This window comes from Hemitrygon akajei, chromosome 1 (assembly GCF_048418815.1).
Source record: "Hemitrygon akajei chromosome 1, sHemAka1.3, whole genome shotgun sequence".
Taxonomy (NCBI): domain Eukaryota; kingdom Metazoa; phylum Chordata; class Chondrichthyes; order Myliobatiformes; family Dasyatidae; genus Hemitrygon; species Hemitrygon akajei.
In genome coordinates, this window is record NC_133124.1 from 7555174 (window position 1) to 7575852 (window position 20679).

Sequence of the window (20679 nt, forward strand, 5' to 3'; positions counted from 1 at the left end):
CTGAAAGTCTTCCCTATAACATCTCCCCTAAGCCACTCTGGACCTCTCAATTTAATCAATTTGTCAAACTGCCTCTCTTAAGTTGCTCCAAAGAGAAATCTAGGTAATTCAAATCTAGGTCACTCATACGACATGCTTTCTAATCTAGGCAACATCTTGATATATCTCCTCTGTACCCTCTCCAAAGCTTCTACATTATGGAATCATAGAACACTGCAGCACAGAAACAGGCCCTTTGGTCTATCTAGTCCATTCTCCATTACTCTGCTTGCTCCCATTGACCTGCACCCTGACCACAGCCCTCCATGCCATATGACAACGGAGCAGAATTAGGCTATTTGGCTCATTGAGTCTGCTCTGCCATTTAATCATGGCTGATCCTTTTTCCCCCTTCCTCAGCCCCACTCCGCAGCCTTCTCCCCATAAACTTTGATGCCATGTCCAAACAAGAACCTAATCAGTCTCTGCCTTAAATACACCCAGTGACCAATGTCAAAGGCCTCCACAGCTGCCTGTGGTAATAAATTCTGCAAATTCACCACCCTCTGTTTTAAATGGACGCTCCTCTATCCTGAGGCTGTGCTCTCTTGTCCTAGATTCCCGTCCTATGGGAAACATCCTTTCCATATCTACCATGTAACCTTTGATGCCATGTCCAATCAAAAACCTCTCAATCTCTACCTTATATACACCTAACGACCTGGGCTCCATAGCTGCATGTGGCAACAAATTCCACAAATTCACCACCCTTTGGCTAAAGAAATTTCTCTGCATCTCTGCTTTGAAAGGGTGCCCCTCTATCCTCCAGGGCTATGCCCTCTTTTCCTAGACTCTTCCACCATGGGAAACATCCTTTCCACATCTACTGCCTAGGCCTTTCAACATTCAAAAGGTTTCAATGAGATTCCCCCCACCCCCATCGTTCATCTAAATTGCAGTGATCCACAGCCATCAATCGTTCCTTGTATGATAACCCTTTAATTCCCAGAATCATCCTTGCAAACCTCCTCTGAACTCTCTGAAATGCTAGCACATCTTTTCTAAGATGAGGGGCCCAAAACTGTTCACAATACTCAAGGTGAGGCCTCAGCAGTACCTTATAAAGCCTCAGCATCACATCCTTGCTCTTGTATTCCAGACCTCTTGAAACGAATGCTAACATTGCATTTGCCTTCCTCACCATTGACTTTACCTGCAAGTTACCTTTAGGTTGTTCTGCACAAGGACTCCCAAGTCCCTTTGCATCCATATTTTTGGATTTTCTCCCCATTTAGAAAATAATTTGCACATTTATTTCTACTACCAAAGTGCATGACCATGCATTTTCCTACATTGTATTTCATTTGCCACTTTCTTGCCCAAGCTACTAATCTTAAGTCTTTCTGCAGTCTGCCTCTTTCCTCAGCACTATCTGCCCTTTCACCAATCTTCGTATCATCTGCAAACTTGGTAACAAGACCATTCATTCTGTCATCTAAATCATTGATGTACAGTGTAAAAAGAAGCAGTCCCAACACTGACCCCTGCGAACATCACTAGTCACTGACAGCCAACCAGACAGGGATCCTTCTATTCCCACTCGCTGTCTCCTACCAATCAGCAACTCATGCCAGTAATATCATGGGTTCTCAACTTGGTAAATTGCCTCATGTGTGGCACCTTGTCAGAGGCCCTACGAAAGCCCAAATATACATTCACTGCATCCCTGTTATCATCCTAGAGTCTCCTCAAAGAATTCCAGCAAGTTTGTTAGGCAAGACCATGCTGACTTTGTCCTATCTTGTCCTATGTCACCAAGTACTCCATACTGTCATCCTTAATAATTGACTGCAACATCTTCCAAACCACTGAGGTCAGGCTAACAGGTCTATAATTTATTTTCTGCTGTTTTCTTCCATTCTTAAAGAATGGAGTGACGTTTGTAATTTTCCAGTCCTCTGGCACCATGCCAAAGTCCAATGATTTTTGAAAGATCATTCCTAAAGCTTCCACAATCTCTACCACTACCTCTTTCCGAACCCTAGGGTGCAGTTCATCTGGTCCGGGTGATTTATGTACCCTTAAGTCTTTCAGCTTTTTTGAGCACCTTCTCCCTTGTAACAATAACTGCACTCATTTCTCTTCCCTCATAACCTTCAACATCTGGCTAGTGTCTTCCACAGTGAAGACTGGTGCAAAATACTCATTTAGTTCATCAACCATCTCCTTGTCCCCCGTTATTATTTATTTGGCCTCATTTTCTAGCAGTCCTATATCCACTCTCATCTCTTATTTTTTACATACTTGGAGAAGCTTTTACTATCCACTTTAATATTGCTTGCTAGCTTGCTTTTATATTTCATCTTTTCCCTCCTAATGACTTGTTTAGTTGCTCTCTGCAGGTTTTTAAAAGCTTCCAAATTCTCTGTCTTTCCACTAATTTTTGCTTTGTATGCTTTCTCTTTTGCTTTTATATTAACTTTGACATCCCTTGTCAGCCTTGTTGTACTATTTTGCCATTTGAGTATTTCTTTGCTTTTGGAATACATCTGTCCTGCACCTTACTCATTTTGCCCCAAAACTCATGCCATTGCTATGTCCCTGCTGACATCTCCTTCCAATTTACTTTGGTCAACTCCTCTCTCATGCCTCTGTAGTTTCCTTTACTCCTCTGAAATACTGCTGTGCCAGACTTTACTTTCTCCCTATCAAATTTCAAATTGAACTCAGTTATATTGTGATCATTGCCTCCTAAGCGTTCTTTTACCTTAAGCTTCCTAATCACCCCTGGTTCTTTACATAACACCCAGTGCAGTATAGCTGATCCCCTAGTAGGCTGAATGCTCTAAACAGTCATCCCATAAGCATTCAACAAATTCACTTTCTTAAGATCCATTACTAACCTCATTTTCCCAATTGATGTGCATGTTGAAATCTCCCATGACTGTCATAACGTTCCCATTTTGACACACCTTTTCTATTTTCTGTTGTAATCCGTGGTCCACATCCTAGCTACTGTTAGGAGGCCTGTATATAACAGCCATCAGGGTCCTTTTATCCTTGCAGTTTCTTAACTGAATCCACAAGGATTCAACATCTTCCAATCCCTTGTCACATCTTTCTACTAATTTGATACCATTCTTTATCAGCAGAGCCACACCACCCCCTCTGCTACCTTCCTATCCCTCTGATACAATGTGTAACCTTGGACGTTCAGCTCCCAACTTCAACCATCCTTCAGCCATAATTCAATGATGGCCACTACATCAAACCTGACAATCTGTAATAGTACCCCTCCCATCCATGTCCAAATTTCTCTAACATATTGAAGTCAAACTTTCATCCAGCGCTCTTGCTGGCAGCTTGTTCAACACTTGCACCATCCTCTGAGTGAAGAAGTTCCCCCAAATGTGCAAAAGACAACAAAATTGTGCAAAAACATAAATAATAAATAAGCAATAAATATGGAGAACATGAGATGAAAAGTCCTTGAAAATGAGTCTTTTGGTTATGGGAACATTTCAATGTTGGGGAAACCTGAGGGGCTCTGTTCCTTCCTTATTATCTTCTCAAGCATCTATCAGCAACTCTAGAGCAGCTGCATCATATGTAGAGTGAAAATCAGCAGCTTAGCTTTATTTGAAATGCTGGTTTGGATTGAGAGCTTTATAGCATTGCATCCTCTTTTCCACCAGATACATGGCTCCAGAAGTTCTCGATGATTCCATAAACATGAAACATTTTGAGTCGTTTAAAAGAGCAGATATCTATGCCATGGGCTTAGTATTTTGGGAAATAGCACGAAGATGTTCAGTTGGTGGTAAGTAATGCACTTCATATGTCCAACTTGTCCTGGCATTTAGGGTAGAGATTTTGTTTTATTCTGATTCTCTGCATGTCCAATTTTGACTGGTTGCTGAAACAGCTATTTACATTTTTTCACCTTGATGACCACTTTGAGTTATGTCGTGGGAAGCTTACTGACTTGCCACTTTTCTGGTGTACAAGTGATTATAAGTTTGGCAAAATAATTACCAGATTCTTGATTAGTCTCTTAATACCTGTGATATTCTAGTTTTTCTTTTATTTTCATGTATTTCTGAATTGTGAACTGCAAACACAGGTCTTGAAGTTCCATGTGACCATGTTTCAGGTATTCATGAAGACTATCAGCTACCTTACTATGACCTAGTACCATCAGACCCGTCGATTGAGGAAATGAGGAAAGTGGTGTGTGAGCAGAAACTACGGCCAAACATTCCTAACCGATGGCAAAGTTGTGAGGTAACCCAACTTGTAAATATAGATTATTTATGTTTAAGATCCATCATAATGGTTATGTGGTTAGAACATTCCATTGATAAAAGATCTTAACTAGCTTCAGTTAAATGACTGTCATAACGTTCCCATTTTGACACACCTTTTCTATTTTCTGTTTTAATCCATGGTCCACATCCTAGCTACTGTTAGGAGGCCTGTATATAACAGCCATCGGGGTCCTTTTACCCTTGCAGTTTCTTAACTGAATCCACAAGGATTCAACATCTTCCAATCCCTTGTCCCATCCTTCTACTAATTTGATGCCATTCTTTATCGGCCTTACTCCTGTATCCCTCTTTTGTGCTTTAAGTTTGTACAATTGGAGTTCATATCTAAATTTTTTTTCTCTCTCAAGTCAACAGTAGCTGTTTGTTGTTAGTCTGAAAAGGTATTATTCTACTAAAGAGGGGTCTCAGTCCAAAATGTCGACTACTGTTCCTCTCTGTTGATGCTGCCTGACCTGTTGACCTCAGCTTTTTGTGTGTTTTGCTTTAGTATTATTCTCAATCTTTAATTTGTGGATTTGTGCACAGAAATTTGAACCAATATTTAGTATATATATACTAAAGCTATTATGAACTCCATGGAGCATGTGGGGATCTTCTGATATCCAGGCATTCTTTCTTTCTTTCTCTTTTCTTCTCTTTTTTTTCTCTTTCTATAGGGATATGTGAGGGGGGAGGGGTTAAGGGGAGGGGGGGGAGGGTTGATTTTATATAACTTTTTTTTCCTTCTGTAATCTATTTGAAAATTCAATAAAAATTTTATGTATAAAAAAAATTTGAACGAAAGATCATCGGTGTTCAGAAGTGTAGTTCATGGATTTTGCCATTGATGCTGCACTGAAGCAGTTTGTTTTTACTCTAATGTTAAGACAGCATTAGCAGGAAGAAAGATGTGTCTGCCTTCTATTCTAGTTCCACAAAGGTGTTATGGCCTTCCCTACTAGCTATTTTCCAAATGGTTGAAATATTGATTGTTAATTGCAGGGATAAAGAATGTTTGTGAGGAAAGCCCCTAGAGCACCCTAGGGTGTTGGTAGAGGCAGATACGTTAGGGATGTTTAAGAGACACTTGGCTCATGAATGCAAGGAAAGGGTTAGATTGAATAGGTTAAAAATTTGGCACAGCATTGGGCTGAAGGGCCTGAACTGTGCTGTAATATTATATCTTCTAGGTAAACGGTGAAGTGTAGCTCCAAGGTGGTTATGCAAAGGCTGGGATTAATAATCTTGGACAGGCTTTCAAATTCAATTACAGCAGTTCAGAGAACTAATGCAAAGGAATCTCCATGTTTCAGGGGTTCAACTCAGGGCTAACAACCCTGAGCAAAGCAGGATAAAACAAAACTGTTACGAAAACAGCAATGAAAGATCCTACATCTGAGTGAGACGGTATTCCTGAGTCTCCACCCCCTGGAACTTGCATGACTGACAGTGCCTGACATGATGAAGGAAGCGCTGAACACCACCAGAGATCGTTAAACTGTTGGCATTTAGGGCAGCGATGGTCTGTAGGTGATGCAAAGAAAAGAGGACGTGCTTGGTTATCTTTTGTGTATTTACTGGTTGTCGTGGTACCCATCCAGAACAGTAATAGCAGTAAAAAGTGATGCTTCTTGTAGGGCGGGGGTTCCCAACATTTTTTTTATGCCATGGACCTCTCCCATTGACCGTTGTAGAGGCAAAATTCTGTCCTTCACATTTGATGGTGCCCATCGTGTACATTCATAGTAAATCAGATAAATTTGGAGAAGATTTGGGAGTTCCTACATCTGGATCCTATGCATTCTATGGCTAACAGCAAGCAGCAGTACCATGCACTCTGTCTGTAACCTTGTGGTCTGGCATGCCCATTTTGCTGTCACCACTGGGCATTTGATCAATCCTTCAAGCATGTGGAGACCTACAGAAGGTAATAGGTGTTCCCTTCAGAATAAGGTGCTAACAAGTAGCGATCAGCATACTATAAGTAAGATAGATAATCCCATTAACTGTATTTCTCTCACATAAGCACTGTGTGCTTAGCCCATTGCTGTTTACACTGCTAACACATGACTGCAGCCAGATTCAAGGAGAACCTGATCATTAAATTTGCTGATGATACCACAGTGGTGGGGCTCATCAGCAAAAATGATGAAACAATGTACAGGGAGGAGGTCAAACACCTAGAGAGCTGGTGCAGTGACAACAACTTGATGCTTAATGTCACCAAAACCAAGGAGATAATCGTCGATTTCAGCCGGTCTCAGCCTGAGCACACACCCCTCAGCATCAGCGGCTCCACAGTGGAGAGAGTGGAAAACATCAAGTTCCTTGGGGTGCAGATCTCGGACAATTTCACCTTGTCCAGGAACACCAGTGCGATTGTGAAACGAGCCCAGCAGAGATTGCACTTTTTGAGGAAGCTTAAACAAGCATCACTCCCCACTAACATCTTAACTACATTCTACAGAGGAGTGGTTGAGAGTGTGCTGACCTTTTGCATCACAGCCTGGTACTCCAGCTGCAGTGCTGCTGACAAAAAAGCCTTGCAGAGGGTGGTTAGGGGAGCAGAGAAAGTTATTGGGGTCTCCCTACCTTCTGTCCAAGACCTCTTTAAGAGTCGATGCCTCCAGAAGACACGGTACATCATTAAAGACCCCTCACACCCTCTCCATGAACTGTTTGTTCTTCTGCCATCAGGTAAACGTTACAGGAGGATCAAAACTAAAACCACAAGGTTACTAAACAGCTTCCTCCCACAGGCAGTCAGACTGCTAAATAGCTGCTCTACCTGACTCTGCTTTGGAGACTTTTAACTTGCACTGGACACTTATAACTTGTTTTTAACTGACATGTGGCTGTTGTGTTTTTACTATTTATTGTTATGTTTATTATTTAGTGTTGCGTTTGTTATGTTATGATTGCACTGCTCCTGGGAAACGCTGTCTCATTCTGCCCTGCAGAGCTGATGTACGGTTAGAATGACAAAGTTTTTGAATCTTCAATCTCGTCCTTTAGTAAGAGAAGGCATCACATCCTTCGTCTCTGTTATGGTGGAGTCACTGAGTGCAGAAGCATTGCTAAAGTGTGTGAAGTCTGCAGGTCTCTCCCCTGTTGTCATAGAAGCCAATTGGCAATCAGTTTGGTTTACAGACAGACAGACATACATATTTTATTGATCCCGAGGGGAACTGGGTTTCATTACAGCCGCACCAAGAATAGTGAAGAAATATAGCAATATAAAACCATAAATAATTAATAGTAAATTAATCATGCCAAGTGGAAATAAGTCCAGGACCAGCCTATTGGCTCAGGGTGTCTGACACTCCGAGGGAGGAGTTGTAAAGTTTGATGGCCACAGGTAGGAATGACTTCCTATGCCGCTCAGTGTTATATCTTGGTGGAATGAGTCTATTGCTCGTGAGACCCTGAGAGTGGGTTCCATTCCTGCAAAGGACAGAAGTTAGCATGTAACTCCAGGTCAGGGTCTTCAAAAGAATCTCGAAAGGGAAATATAGAGATATTAAAGATAGAAATGGAGCTATTTCCAAAGATGCAAGCAAAGGAATCGCCGTTAGGCACCATTGTCTCCAGCTAGGCCAGTTCATCTTTACCAATGTAAAGATGTTAAAGGAGACTGTGATGGTAACATCAAGGGGAGATGATTAACCTGACTTCTAATGCAACATGGATTTTACTTGCCATGTGTTAGTTCTCAAGATTAAACATAGTCAGATTTGCTGAAGTGGATTTGCTTACTGGATCTGCTATATACAGTGTAGTCTCCACCCTCCAGAGCTCTGTCAACCTACATTTATTTTCTAAACAATTCGTTGAAGTTGCAATTAGCTTTGTAGTTGGGGAATTCAGAACATGCACAAAACACTTGTTCTCAGTTCTGATACAAGCCAAGAGAAAATCTGCAGATTCTGGAAATTATTTTGATTCTATTAGATAGTTTAGGGCCTTTACTTGGAAACAGGACCTCCTTTTCACAAAAACTGACCCAGGAATTTACCTGGAATCCTTCAAGTGCACCATGTAATTAATACTCCTGCGGGTACTACAGCAAATAAAGGGGAAGAACAACTTCACCCATCACCACTCCTAGTCCACATTGTTACGAACCCCGTAACTGGGTCACTTACCAGCAAAGATAGAGAGGTCCGCTGAAATCTGATGGTACTATTTTTAAACGTTTTTATTTATAAAGGGGCACAAAAGTAAGGTTAATACAAACATTCAGATAATATACGTCGTCAATACTCAATCTAAAGCGCGGGTATAGTAATAATCAACAAAAAGAAGTAGCTGTATCGTTTGTCTAGGGGTAAAACTATTGTCCTATGGAAATATCAAAGTCTCGGAAATTCATACAGGCTTTTAGCCTTTTTGGGACCGCTGGGGTCTCACGTGTTGGAGAGAGAAAATAAACTTGCCAGCCTTTTGGACTCAACTCGTTGAATCGGGAACGTGGGTTCCCCGTTGTCATTTCGAAGTCTTTTTCAGGGTTATCAGCCACTCGTTCCCCAAACTAGGGGAACCGAATCACACATGGCTCCCGAACAGCTTCCCGTCCTCACGGGAGCGATGAGCGATGGTCTCTCCTTCTGGTGCGTTGCTGGGGTACTGCCTCCTGCAGTCTCCTTTTTATCATGTCTGGCAGATTTGTAAATGTCAATCAAGGTAGGGTGATACAATCCCCACCCCACATTGCCTGAGGGTGTCCATGTCCCTGATAGCTGGCACGTACTATAGAGTTGCAATTCACACAGGTGTCTCTAAGAACAGTGGTCAAATCTGTTGCATTGTCTCTCATTTCCTGGGTCCAAGACCCGAATTAATAGCGATCTTGCGATTCTCCGGAAGGAGGGAGCTGGTCCCGCACCCTTCGGCCCCTCAGAGCTGTGGTACATTCATAACAACATAAATTCTACTATTAACACTAGTTATATAACTCTGATCCAGAGATGCTTACAGACATCTCAAGTTACCCTGGGCCTGATATAATTGTCCAAATGTGAAAATTGTCCCTTGGTTGTCAATAAGACAGGAGCAGAATTAATCTGCTCCATCAATTCATCATAGCTAGTCCATTTCCCTCTCAACTCAATTCTCCTGCCTTCTCCCTATAACCTTTCACACCCAGACTAATGAAGAACCTATCAACTTCCACTTTAAATGCACCAGTTTTGATGGAGTGTCTTGGCCCGAAAAATCAACTGTTTATTCATTTCCATAGACGCTGCCTGACCTGCTGAGCTCCTCCAGTATTCTGTGTGTGTTGCGCATAACAGTATAGTCAGCTTTCTCTTCTTTGGGCCCTAGCTAAGAAGTTATCCAAAAAATGCAAGCTTCACTTCAGAGATTACTTCAAAAATGATTTGAAAAAGAAAGATTACTGTAATTTGGTAGTGTCTGGTTCAGTGAACTTCACTCACCTCAACACTGAATTGATTCCACAACCAAGAAGTCACTTTCAAGGATTCGGCAAGTCATGTTCTTAGTACTATTTATTAACTTATTATTTTAGTTTGTATTTCCAGTTTGTCTTGCACATTGGTTGATAGTCTAGATTCTTGAGTAGTTTTTCATCAATTCTTTTCTATTTCATTGTGCTGTTGTGAATGCCTGCAAGAAAATGAATCTCAGGGTACATGTACTTTGATAATTTACTTTTTGAACTGTTTTGAAAAACTGCATTTGTAGCATTACAGTGAAGAATATCTTTGCTTGTCACATGCAAATGAACGCCATCCAATTTATCCACTTTCCACAGTCTATATTAGCAGCCTCCTTTCATCTCCAAACTTCTGTCTCTTGAAGTTTGATTATGAACTTTGCACTGAAGCAAAGCAAAGGTACAGTTTAAAACAATTTCACTTGGTAACAGGTCTCAAGAAAAATCCTTAACTCACTCCCATTTACTTCCACAAAAAAACAATTGTTTTCAAGCACCACTCAACAGCAGGTTCTGAGGTCATAAATATCAGGGCATCCTGGTTTCATATTTGGCAAGAGAAAGTTGTCGTCATTACGTGCTAAGTTGTATGACATAGGCAATCGTGGTCTTTCCAAGACCATTATTGTTCTTGGCAAATGTTTCTACGGAAGTGGTTTGTCATTGGCGCCTTCTGGACAGTGTCTTTACAAGACGGGTGACCCCAGCCATTATCAATATTCTTCAGAGTTTGTCTACCTGGTGTTGGTGGTTGCATAACCAGGGCTTGTGATCTGCACTGGCTGCTCATATGACCATCCATAACCCTCTCCCATGGCTTCACGTGATCCTGATTGTGGGGGGCTAAGCAGGTACTACACCTTGTGTAACGGTGACTTGCAGGCTAGAAGAGAGAAGGAACACCTTGCAGCTCCTTTGGTAGAGAAATTGCTCCACCAGTCACCCAAAATTAAAAGTATCCCTGTCAAATGTAAGAATTAATAGCTTGAACTTGCTTCTGATCCTTGCATTGATTTTCTCCCCAGGTTTAGTTGTGTTCTGAAGAAACTTTGTGCTTCTAGTCTATCAATTATGGACCACATTTCAAGCAGACTTGAAGCTTTAGTTTCAAAACAAGGCAGCTTCATTCTCAATCTTGGCTTTGGTACTTGGCAACCTTCTTACATTAAAGTTCTCTGCTTTTAGACAGATAAGCCAAAGATTAAAAAGATTTTAAAAATCCTCGTCGATGTATGCCTAGTTTTCCCCAAACTCAGAAACTGTCCCTTTTTTTCCCTCTCTTGAACAGATCTGTACCATTTGGTAAAAGTGACAATTATTAAGAACACTCGGTTTGAGGAAAGACCAGGTTTCTTGAGTTGCCATATTATTGCCACTGAACTGCAAGAGTGTTGATTTAATAGACACTCACTAAAGGTATTACTAAAGAGATAAGACATAGGAGCGGAATGAGGCCATTTGGCCCATCAAGTCTGCTCCATCATTGCTGATTTATTATCCCTCTCAACCCCATTCTCCTACCTTCTCCCCGTAACCTTTAACGCCTTGACTAATCAAGAACCTATCAATCTCTGCTTTAAATATACCCAATGACTTGGCCTGCACAGCCATCTGAGGCAATTAATTCCACAGATACACAGTCCTAGACTCTGCCACTATAGGAAACAACCTCTCCATGTCCACTCTATCTAGGACAAGGGTTCCCAACCTTTTATTATGCTTTGGGCCCCTATCATTAACTGAGGGGTTTGTGGACCCCAGGTTGGGAGCTCCTGAGCTAATAGAATCAGGCCACACCAGTGCAAGAACAACTTCACTGTGATTGTGGCCTGTTAGCTTTGAGGAAATTCCCAACAGTGCGAATTGAACCCGGGTTGCTAATGTTACACCAAGGAAGTGGGGATTTGGTGAGAGCTGGTTGTTATCTGAAAGAGGTGCTGAGGCAACTAGTAATCAGTCATGGATAACCAGAAAGAGGTGCTGAGGCAACTAGTAACCAGTCATGGATAACCAGAAAGAGGTGCTGAGGCGACTAGTAACCAGTCACGGATAACCAGAAAGAGGTGCTGAGGCAACTAGTAACCAGTCACGGATAACCAGAAAGAGGTGCTGAGGCAACTAGTAATCAGTCATGGATAACCAGAAAGAGGTGCTGAGGTAAATAGTAATCAGTCATGGATAACCAGAAAGAGGTGCTGAGGTAAATAGTAATCAGTCATGGATAACCAGAAAGAAGTGCTGAGGCAACTAGTAACCAGTCATGGATAATCAGAAAGAGGTGCTGAGGTCAAAGTGATGAAAATTATTGAACTGGATGGTCTCTTGGCATGGGGTATGAGAAACTAACAGAAGATTCATGCTCTGGCAAGGGGCACTGTTGGACAAAATGGAATGAGAGTGAGGGAGACGGAACACTTTGAGACCAAGTTGAGCAGAACACAATATAAGATTGTGATTTCTAAAATGTCTCGTTTTTTTTCATATGGAATTTGAATTTATGAATAATTTTTTTTGTTTAGGCATTCTACTCCCATTTTGGGAAATGGGTGAAATCAGATTTGCATTGTTTAATCACAATGTGCAGTTAGTCTGTAACTTGGAGATCTTGTTATTATATCTACAACCATACAGTATAATCTGATCTAATCCTGTCATGTCTTTTTGGTGCAGGCTCTCCGCGTAATGGCCAAAATCATGCGCGAATGTTGGTATGCCAATGGAGCAGCCAGATTAACTGCTCTTCGGATCAAGAAAACGTTGTCTCAGCTCAGCCAGCAGGAAGGCATAAAAATGTAGTCACAGGCAGTCCGGAGATCAAGTTGACAGGATGCTAACTGCAATTGGATTGCAGTTCTGTTGGAAGGGATTCTTGTTCTACCTCATCGAGGGAGCAGAAGATGGATCACTCTGTCTGCACCGCATTTTCTAAGTCACATAGGAAATTTCCACCATACAAAGCTCTCTAATGGACGTGCTGGGTGCAGGCTGAGGTCCACTTTGTGCACTGAACGCCACCTTCCCAGGACATTGACATATTATGTAGCTTAGGGTTTTTTAATTAACATTTAACTTGACGACAAAGTTTTATTATTGGTCTTAATAGTAGAAAAGCTGGAACACTTCGGCCTTTACCAATACTGCCCCAAAAATTTTGGAGAGACTGGTAATGGGGCTAGTCCCGCAAAGGAATGAAATTTCTGTGCAAGATACAGTATTACACACAAAAAAGTACTCTAAGGGTTGAGTACTAGTTTCACTGCTTAGAAACTCAACATAATGTTGATGCCTTGCAATCTATCATCACCTTGTTTGCTAAAGCTTTGAGTCAAGAATTCTACATCACATTTGGTTTGAAGAGCTACTTCACCATGTTGAAATGGCCTGTATTTTTCTTCTGGGAACAAAATTGAAAGCTGTTGCTATTTGCGGAGATGAGGCTGTTAGTAAATTGTGGGTTATTGAAGTAGATACACAAATTCAAGCCTATGAATGGTAGCCACACCTATTTTAAAGGAAAACACTATCGTAATCACGGATAATTTCTAAGTTTAGAGATAATTAGGTGAGGGGCTTCAATTGGCAGGTTTTATTTGATAAATTCAACTTTGTTTTAACTGGACATTTTTGCACTTACATCTTTGGAGTTCTTGTTTTTAAACTTACGAATGCCAATTCCTAATTGCGTGCTCTGGATGCATACCCCTCTCTTCATAAACATCAGGAGTGAAATGTGCACTGCTGTTGCTCATAGGTTTGTGGTGGAGCAGCAAGGAATGTACTTACACTTCTGAAGCTTGGTCCCCTGATAATGGAGGCTTTCCTTTTTTTCTGGGGGTGGGTGGGGGTGTTACGTTGTGGTGGGGAGGAGAAAGTGTTAGATGGGGATGGGTTGGGGTTCAACTGGTAGTCAAAGATTGCTTAGTTTTTGCTAAGAAATGGTTATTTTGCCATTTTAGACTTTTAAAATAGAAATGCCTCTCTACCAAATAAAATTCTAATGCATTTTCTCACTAAATGGTAGCAGTCAAATTGATTGTTATTGTACATGGGATAGTATGTAGATTTATCTTGACAAATATTTGCCTATTTTTCTTTCTTTGCATTATAACACTAATGGCCCAACCAAGTCTTATTCAATGCATTAAATGTTTGCAATTTATCATGCCATCTTTTTGAAGTGAAAACATTTTACTTTCTTATCAGTGCCATTAAAATCACATTAGCTTTAATGAATTTAGAACTGTAACTATAGTTACTTAAATGAACTTTCTATCTGAAGTATACCAGATCTTGGCTTTTGAAAAGACAATGTTTTGCAGGAACAAGTAAGCAAAGCAGTTCAAAATCTGAATTAAATCAACTTATTCGTGCAAATTATTTTCCCCTATGATTTACATGCTGCTCAGTTCCTACCCTAGCAATGTTTCTGTATTTTTTAGCCCCGAAATGAATTTTATTTGTGTTTTGGGGGGGAGTTGAGGACAAAGGGGAAGATCTTTTTTGCGCTTGAATACTTTCATTGTGGCTTTATTAGATGATTCTTTTAATTTCTGAGGCTATTTTTTTGCGGCACATAATGAAATAGCAGTGGGTGTTGCTTAAGGGTATCTTTCCTGCCCTGTTACCGTCTACAAAATTTCCGGCTTGGAATCTGCCTCTTTATTTGCACAAAAGAAAGCCATCACAGGCCTTATTATGTTGCACGATAAGTTCTCAAACTGTGTGTAAATCCAAGGCTATCTGGCTGCCTACTGTTTACTTCTCTTGGAGCACTTAGTCTGCTAACAGCTTTTTGAGGAAAAGACAGTCCAAAAAAATCCCTCTCCCTCACAACTTTAAGATGCACTTCATACACTGCATTTATTGATTACTGAGTGCTTTATCAAGCCTGTGAAGAGAGCTACAAAGATTCAACATCCTAATTAAACCCAAGGATGAAGTGACTTTAGCAACTTGTATTTATTACAGCACTACTGTGCAGTATTGTTCCTTGAATTTGGCAAATACGCAACTAACCAAATATTACCTGGTTGCATTAAAATTACCTCCATATGTTAGTGTAACTTTTAGTTTTAACTTAGCTTGCATATATTATATATTTTCAAATAAGAAAGCCCACAGTAAGAAAAGAGTTTTATTGCTACAGCTTTTTATATCATGATTAACATATATCAAACCTGGTAAAAAGAAAAGTGTGGACAAAATTATATAGAAAATGTTACATTTAGTTCAAGTAAATCCAGATCTTTTCTCTTGTTCTTAATCTCAAAGTATTTAGTTCCCTGGCTGAGAAACAGTATTATTATTGCAAGCTATGGAGGAACTTGAAGTGGCAGAGCTGCTGCTTAAACCCTTGGGTAAATGTGTGGTTGCTTGTTTTTAAAAAAAAATTCTCATCAGTCATTCCTGTTGTAAGTAATCACTGAGTACATTGTCATAGGTCTAATGTATAGGTCAGAAAACATCCTTAAACGTATTACAAGTTTTGTATGGTTGGCTTACGTGTGCAGCAAAATGCACACCTCCCTCTGAAACCATAGTAATTGCTGTGATCTGTGTGGCATGTTAAATGTGCATATTGGATATGCTCGTTTATTACTATGCTAAATCTACCCATGGCAACTCTCAGTGCAAGCGATACTGCTACATATGTAATGTTAAATGTCAAATTATGGAGCATTGTGTATTTTTTTTCCCCTGTATTGAGTGCCACGGCTTGCCCTCTCCAGGACAGTCCCACTTGCCTTGTGTTTCTTCATGTAGCCTTTCAGTGTATCTGGTATTACCCTTTATTCTACACTCAAACCATGCAATTGAACCTTTTTATGTAGTTTTCCATTAAATTAAAGATACCTCCGGAATGACCAAGTTGTATTTACCTCACTGTGTTTGTGATATTTTATATATATGCACAAAGATATTTAATATATATAAATATATCATATCACACTGATTAGGTTCAGTAAATCAGCACGTTTGCAAACTCAAGTTGATTTATATAAAATATGGATGCTGTATTAATTTAAAAATCCTGTATCTGTCCATGGTACTGAAGTGTCTTGTGTATGTATTGCGCCTGGCTTATTGTATACTAGGTATTCCTTTGTATTGTTTGTATAAAGTTGCTGATCCAGGAAGTATCCACGCTGCCCTTGCATTGTTTCTTTTCCATTGGAGGTACAGCTTTACAGCTAGTGTGTATGGAAAAAGGAAATATACTGAAGTCAGCAAATGTGCTGCATTCAACATTTTTTTTTCTTTCTTCCTAAAGTTCTATTATCATAAATTATGTAATACAACTCCCTGGTTTTTCAAATCATGGTATTTTGTACAATGTGCACAACAGAGATGGGCAATGCTAGATACTGAATTAAATGGCTTACTGAAAGTATTGGCATTGTACAATGCATCTGACAAAACCTGATTAAAAATAAACTCTATCATCTAGATAAGTGATTAATGGATCTGTTTCCTCCTTCCTGTCAGAACTCAAGCTTGTAACAAGGCAATTCTGGCCTGCAATATTTCACTGACACTCTTGTCTGCCTACAAGAGAAACCAGTTAAGAAGCCATGAGTTTAAGTTGTATGATTCATTTTCAACATCACAGCATGATACAGGTCCTTCAGCCCACAATGTTGTGCCAACCTTTTAACCTACTCAAAGATCAATCTAATAGACAGTAGGTGCAGGAGTAAGCCATTCGGCCCTTCTAGCCAGCACCACCATTCACTGTGATCATGGCTGATCATACACAATCAGTACCCCGTTCCTGCCCTCACCCCATATCCCTTGACCCCGCTATCTATAAGAGCTCTATCTAACTCTCTCTTGAATGCATCCAGAGACTTGGCCTCCACTGCCTTCTGAGGCAGAGCATTCCACATATCCACCACTCTCTGGGTGAAAAAGTTTTTCCGCACCTCTTCTAAATGGCCTACCCCTTATTCTTAAACTGTGGCCTCTAGTTCTGGACTCACCCATCAGCGGGAACATGCTTCCTGCCTCCAGCGTGTCCAATTGCTTAATAATCTTATATGTTTCAATCAGATCCCCTCTCATCCTTCTAAATTCCAGTGCATACAATCCCAGTCGCTCCAATCTTTCAACGTATGACAGTCCCACCATTCCGGGAATTAACCTTGTGAACCTACACTGTACTCCCTCAATAGCAAGAATGTCCTTCCTCAAATTTGGAGACCAAAACTGCACACAATACTCCAGGTAGGGTCTCACCAGGGCCCTGTACAGCTGCAGAAGGACCTCTACTCCTATACTCAATTGCTCTTGTTATAAAGGCCAGCATGCCATTAGCTTTCTTCACTGCCTGCTGTACCTGCATGCTTGCTTTCATTGACTGATGTACAAGAACACCTAGATCTAGTTGTACTTCCCCTTTTCCTAACTTGACTCCATTTAGATAGTAATCTGCCTTCCTGTTCTTGCCACCAAAGTGGATAACCTCACATTTATCCACATTAAACTGCATCTGCCATACATTTGCCCACTCACCCAATTTGTGCAAGTCACCCTGCATTCTCATAACATCCTCCTGACATTTCACACTGCCACCCAGCTTTGTGTCATCAGCAAATTTGCTAATGTTACTTTTAATCCCTTCATCTAAATCATAAATGTATATTGTAAACAGCTGTGGTCCCAGCACCGAACCTTGCGGTACCCCACTGGTCACAGCCTGCCATTCCGAAAGGGACCCGTTAATCGCTACTCTTTGTTTCCTGTCAGCCAGCCAATTTTCAATCCATGTCAGTACTCTGCCCCCAATACATGTGCCCTAATTTTACCCACTAATCTCCTATGTGGGACTTTATCAAAAGCTTTCTGGAAGTCCAGGTACACTACATCCACTGGCTCTCCCTTGTCCATTTTCATAGTTACATCCTCAAAAAACTCCAGAAGATTAGTCAAGCATGATTTTCCCTTCATAAATCCATGCTGACTTGGACTGATCCTTCTACTGCTAACCAAATGTGTTGTAATTTCCTCTCATAATTGACTCCAGCATCTTTCCCACCACTGATGTCAGGCTAACCGGTCTATAATCCCCTGGGGTCCCCTGTACTTAAAGCATCCATTCCTTCCTCATCGTCGCCCCCCCCCCCCCCCTTTCTCTCTTCTAGTATCCTCGGTGTAACGACCTCACTGTAGGTCCTGTCTAGAAAACTCTCGTTTTCGCGGATAAACCTGAGGTCATCCAGTTTTTTCTTCAGTGCTGCAACATGCTCCTTCAGAAGCTGAATCTGGACACACTTTCCACAGCTGTAGCAGCCGGGGGCACCATCAGTGTCCCTGACCTCCCACATCATGCACGTAGCACACTGAATCAGCTTAGCGGTCATGTCTTCACCCTCTCCAATTGTGCCTGGCGTAGTCTTTTTCCTCAGCCTTCTCGCCGAAGATCTATCCGTTTCACATATCTCTCCATTTTTCTTTCATTCATGTGCCTCTCTTCCCATAGAGTTGTCTGAAGGAATAAAAGTCTTAACCAGAAAGTAACTTTCCCAGGCATATGACAGTGTCTTTGAGGATGATGTGTTTTTGTTATATACATAGTTTGAGATGAAATTTCTGGATATTTATCCTGAATTGCAAGTCCATCATTCACCAGTGTTTTGTTTACGTACTGCTCGTTACACCACAGGCATTTAGAGCAGCAGTGAAGCACCTCCATCTCTGGCGGTGTTCAGGGCTTCTTTCATCTCAGGAGCTTCCTCTCGGTTTTCACTACTGTCATGCAAATCCTGGGCAGAGACTCAGCATGCTGTCACACTCTGATGCAGAAGGATTCTCAGTGCTCTTTCTATAACAGTTAAGTTCTACCAGCCAGGGTTGTTAGCCCGGAGCTGAACCTGTAGGACCAGTGGACCACTCTTAATCTGGCCTCTACCCTTTTACTTGTTTGGCATGGGTGACCCTACCAAGAGCTAAAGCAGAAGGCCCAGACTACAGCCAACATAGCTCTCTGGGTCATTGGGACACGCAAGTCTCCAAACCCAAAGATAAGGTGTGGTCCTCTTGGAGGTTGTTTATTGCTAAACTCCCACCACGTTCAACTTGTGCAAGTTCAAGTTTATTGTCATTCGTCTGTAAGCACGTATACAGCTAAATGAAACAATGTTCATCAGGGGCCAAGGTGCAAAATGCAGTGTGTGTATATGGTGATGTAGTGGCATCAGAGCCCCTGGCTTTGAGGTGAGTGGCCCCAGGTTGGAATCCGGCTGGCTCCTTGCATGCCTTCCGTCCATTGCTGGGTGGAGCATTGAGCTAGAACTTGACCTGTTTTTGAAAAAACATAGTCAAATGCTATGGAAATAGAAAAACTGCTGCATGATGTGCCACAAGGTGAGGAAAGGAAAGCAACATATATCATGTAAAAGTAATATTAACACAAAATTAACAGATAACACACTCTGTAGATGTACAATTTGACAAAGTGCATATATGGCATATAGTTAAATGTATAATGCTGTTGGCACTGTCGTAAACAATGGTGGTAAAGTGTTGAGAAGTCTCACAGCTTGGGGGAAGAACAGTTATACTGTACCTTCCGCCTGATGGTGGGAGGTCAAAGAGATTGTTAACTTTAAATCACATCTATGATTTAACAGTTACTATTTATTAAACCTTCTCCACAACTTGCAGGATTTTAATTGACTTCAAAACTTGTTATCACCATTCAGACATTGGAGTGTGCCCTTTGTTACTCACCTTGGGTTTTGGTTTTCAGATTGTCAGGTGGCTCAACTGACAAATTCCATTCAAGGCAAGATGACTCACTCGGAGAATTGGCTTAGTGAGGGAAGCGTCTTTGTTCTTTTATTGGAAGCTTGTGGTTAGTCGTGCACAACAGGTGTTGGAGGTGGACCTTCACAGTACAGGCTTCAAAGTAAGAATTTGTCATCCAAGTACATACATGGTACCTTAGGCTACCCTGAAATTTTATTTTCGTGCAGGAATTTTCAGGGAAATAAGAAATAGAAGAGAAATTTTTAAGAAGTATACCTAAAGACTAACAAACAACCAGTGTGCAAAAGACAGACTGAAAATAACAAGATAATACTGAGAATGAGAGTTGTAAACAGTCTTTGAAAGTGAGTCTGTAGGGTGTAGACGCTGTTCAGAGTTGAGATGGGTGCAGATCTTCACACTGGTTCAGGAACCCGATGGTTGAGTGGTAGTAAGTTCCAGACCCTGGTGGTATGAGACCTCTGCTTTCTATCTCCCATCTGATGGTAGTAGAGATAAGTAAAGCACAGCCTGGATGGTGAGGGTCCAGGCGGTGCTCAAATGATTTGGATTTGAATGTAGAAGAAATGATTGTGTGTGGTAGTGTGGATAGTGAGGAAGGTTCTCTCAGGCATGCTTTAGATTGGATGGAAAGCCATGTAGAGTATTGGCAGAAAGCTGAGCCTACTGGGCCTGAACATCTCTCTCTGCAACTGCCTGGTTTGGAAATTGCACCATCTCGGATCGCAAGACCCTGCAGCGGATAGTGAGGTCAGCTGAGAAGATCATCGGGGTCTTTCTTCCCGCCATCATGGACATTTACACTACACGTTGCATCCACAAAGGAAACAGCATTATGAAGGACCCCATGCACCCCTCATACAAACTCTTCTCCCTCCTGCCGTCTGGGAAAAGGCTCCAAAGCACTCGAGCTCTCACGACCAGACTATGTAACAGTTTCTTCCCCCAAGCTATCAGACTCCTCAATACCCGAAGCCTGGACTGACACCTTACACCTGACTGACACCTTGCCCTATTGTCCTGTTTATTATTTATTGTAATGCCTGCACTGTTTTTGTGCACTTTACACAGTCCTGTGTAGGTCTGTAGTCTGGTGTAGCTTTCTCTGTGTTGTTTTTTACATAGTTCAGTCTAGTTTTTGTACTGTGTCATGTAGCACCATGGTCC

General features: G+C 41.3%; 1 protein-coding gene across 1 annotated transcript in view; it reads left to right on the top strand.

Annotated features, from left to right (window-relative positions):
- The window catches only part of tgfbr1b (transforming growth factor, beta receptor 1 b), an 80121-nt gene extending 63921 nt beyond the window's left edge, over positions 1-16200 (top strand). The window contains exons 7-9 of the mRNA XM_073029696.1: positions 3675-3799; positions 4133-4263; positions 12415-16200. Of these exons, the coding sequence (XP_072885797.1) occupies positions 3675-3799; positions 4133-4263; positions 12415-12540 (382 nt within the window). The 3' untranslated portion in view covers positions 12541-16200. The remainder of the gene's footprint in view (positions 1-3674; positions 3800-4132; positions 4264-12414) is intronic.
- The last annotated feature ends 4479 nt before the right edge of the window (positions 16201-20679 follow it).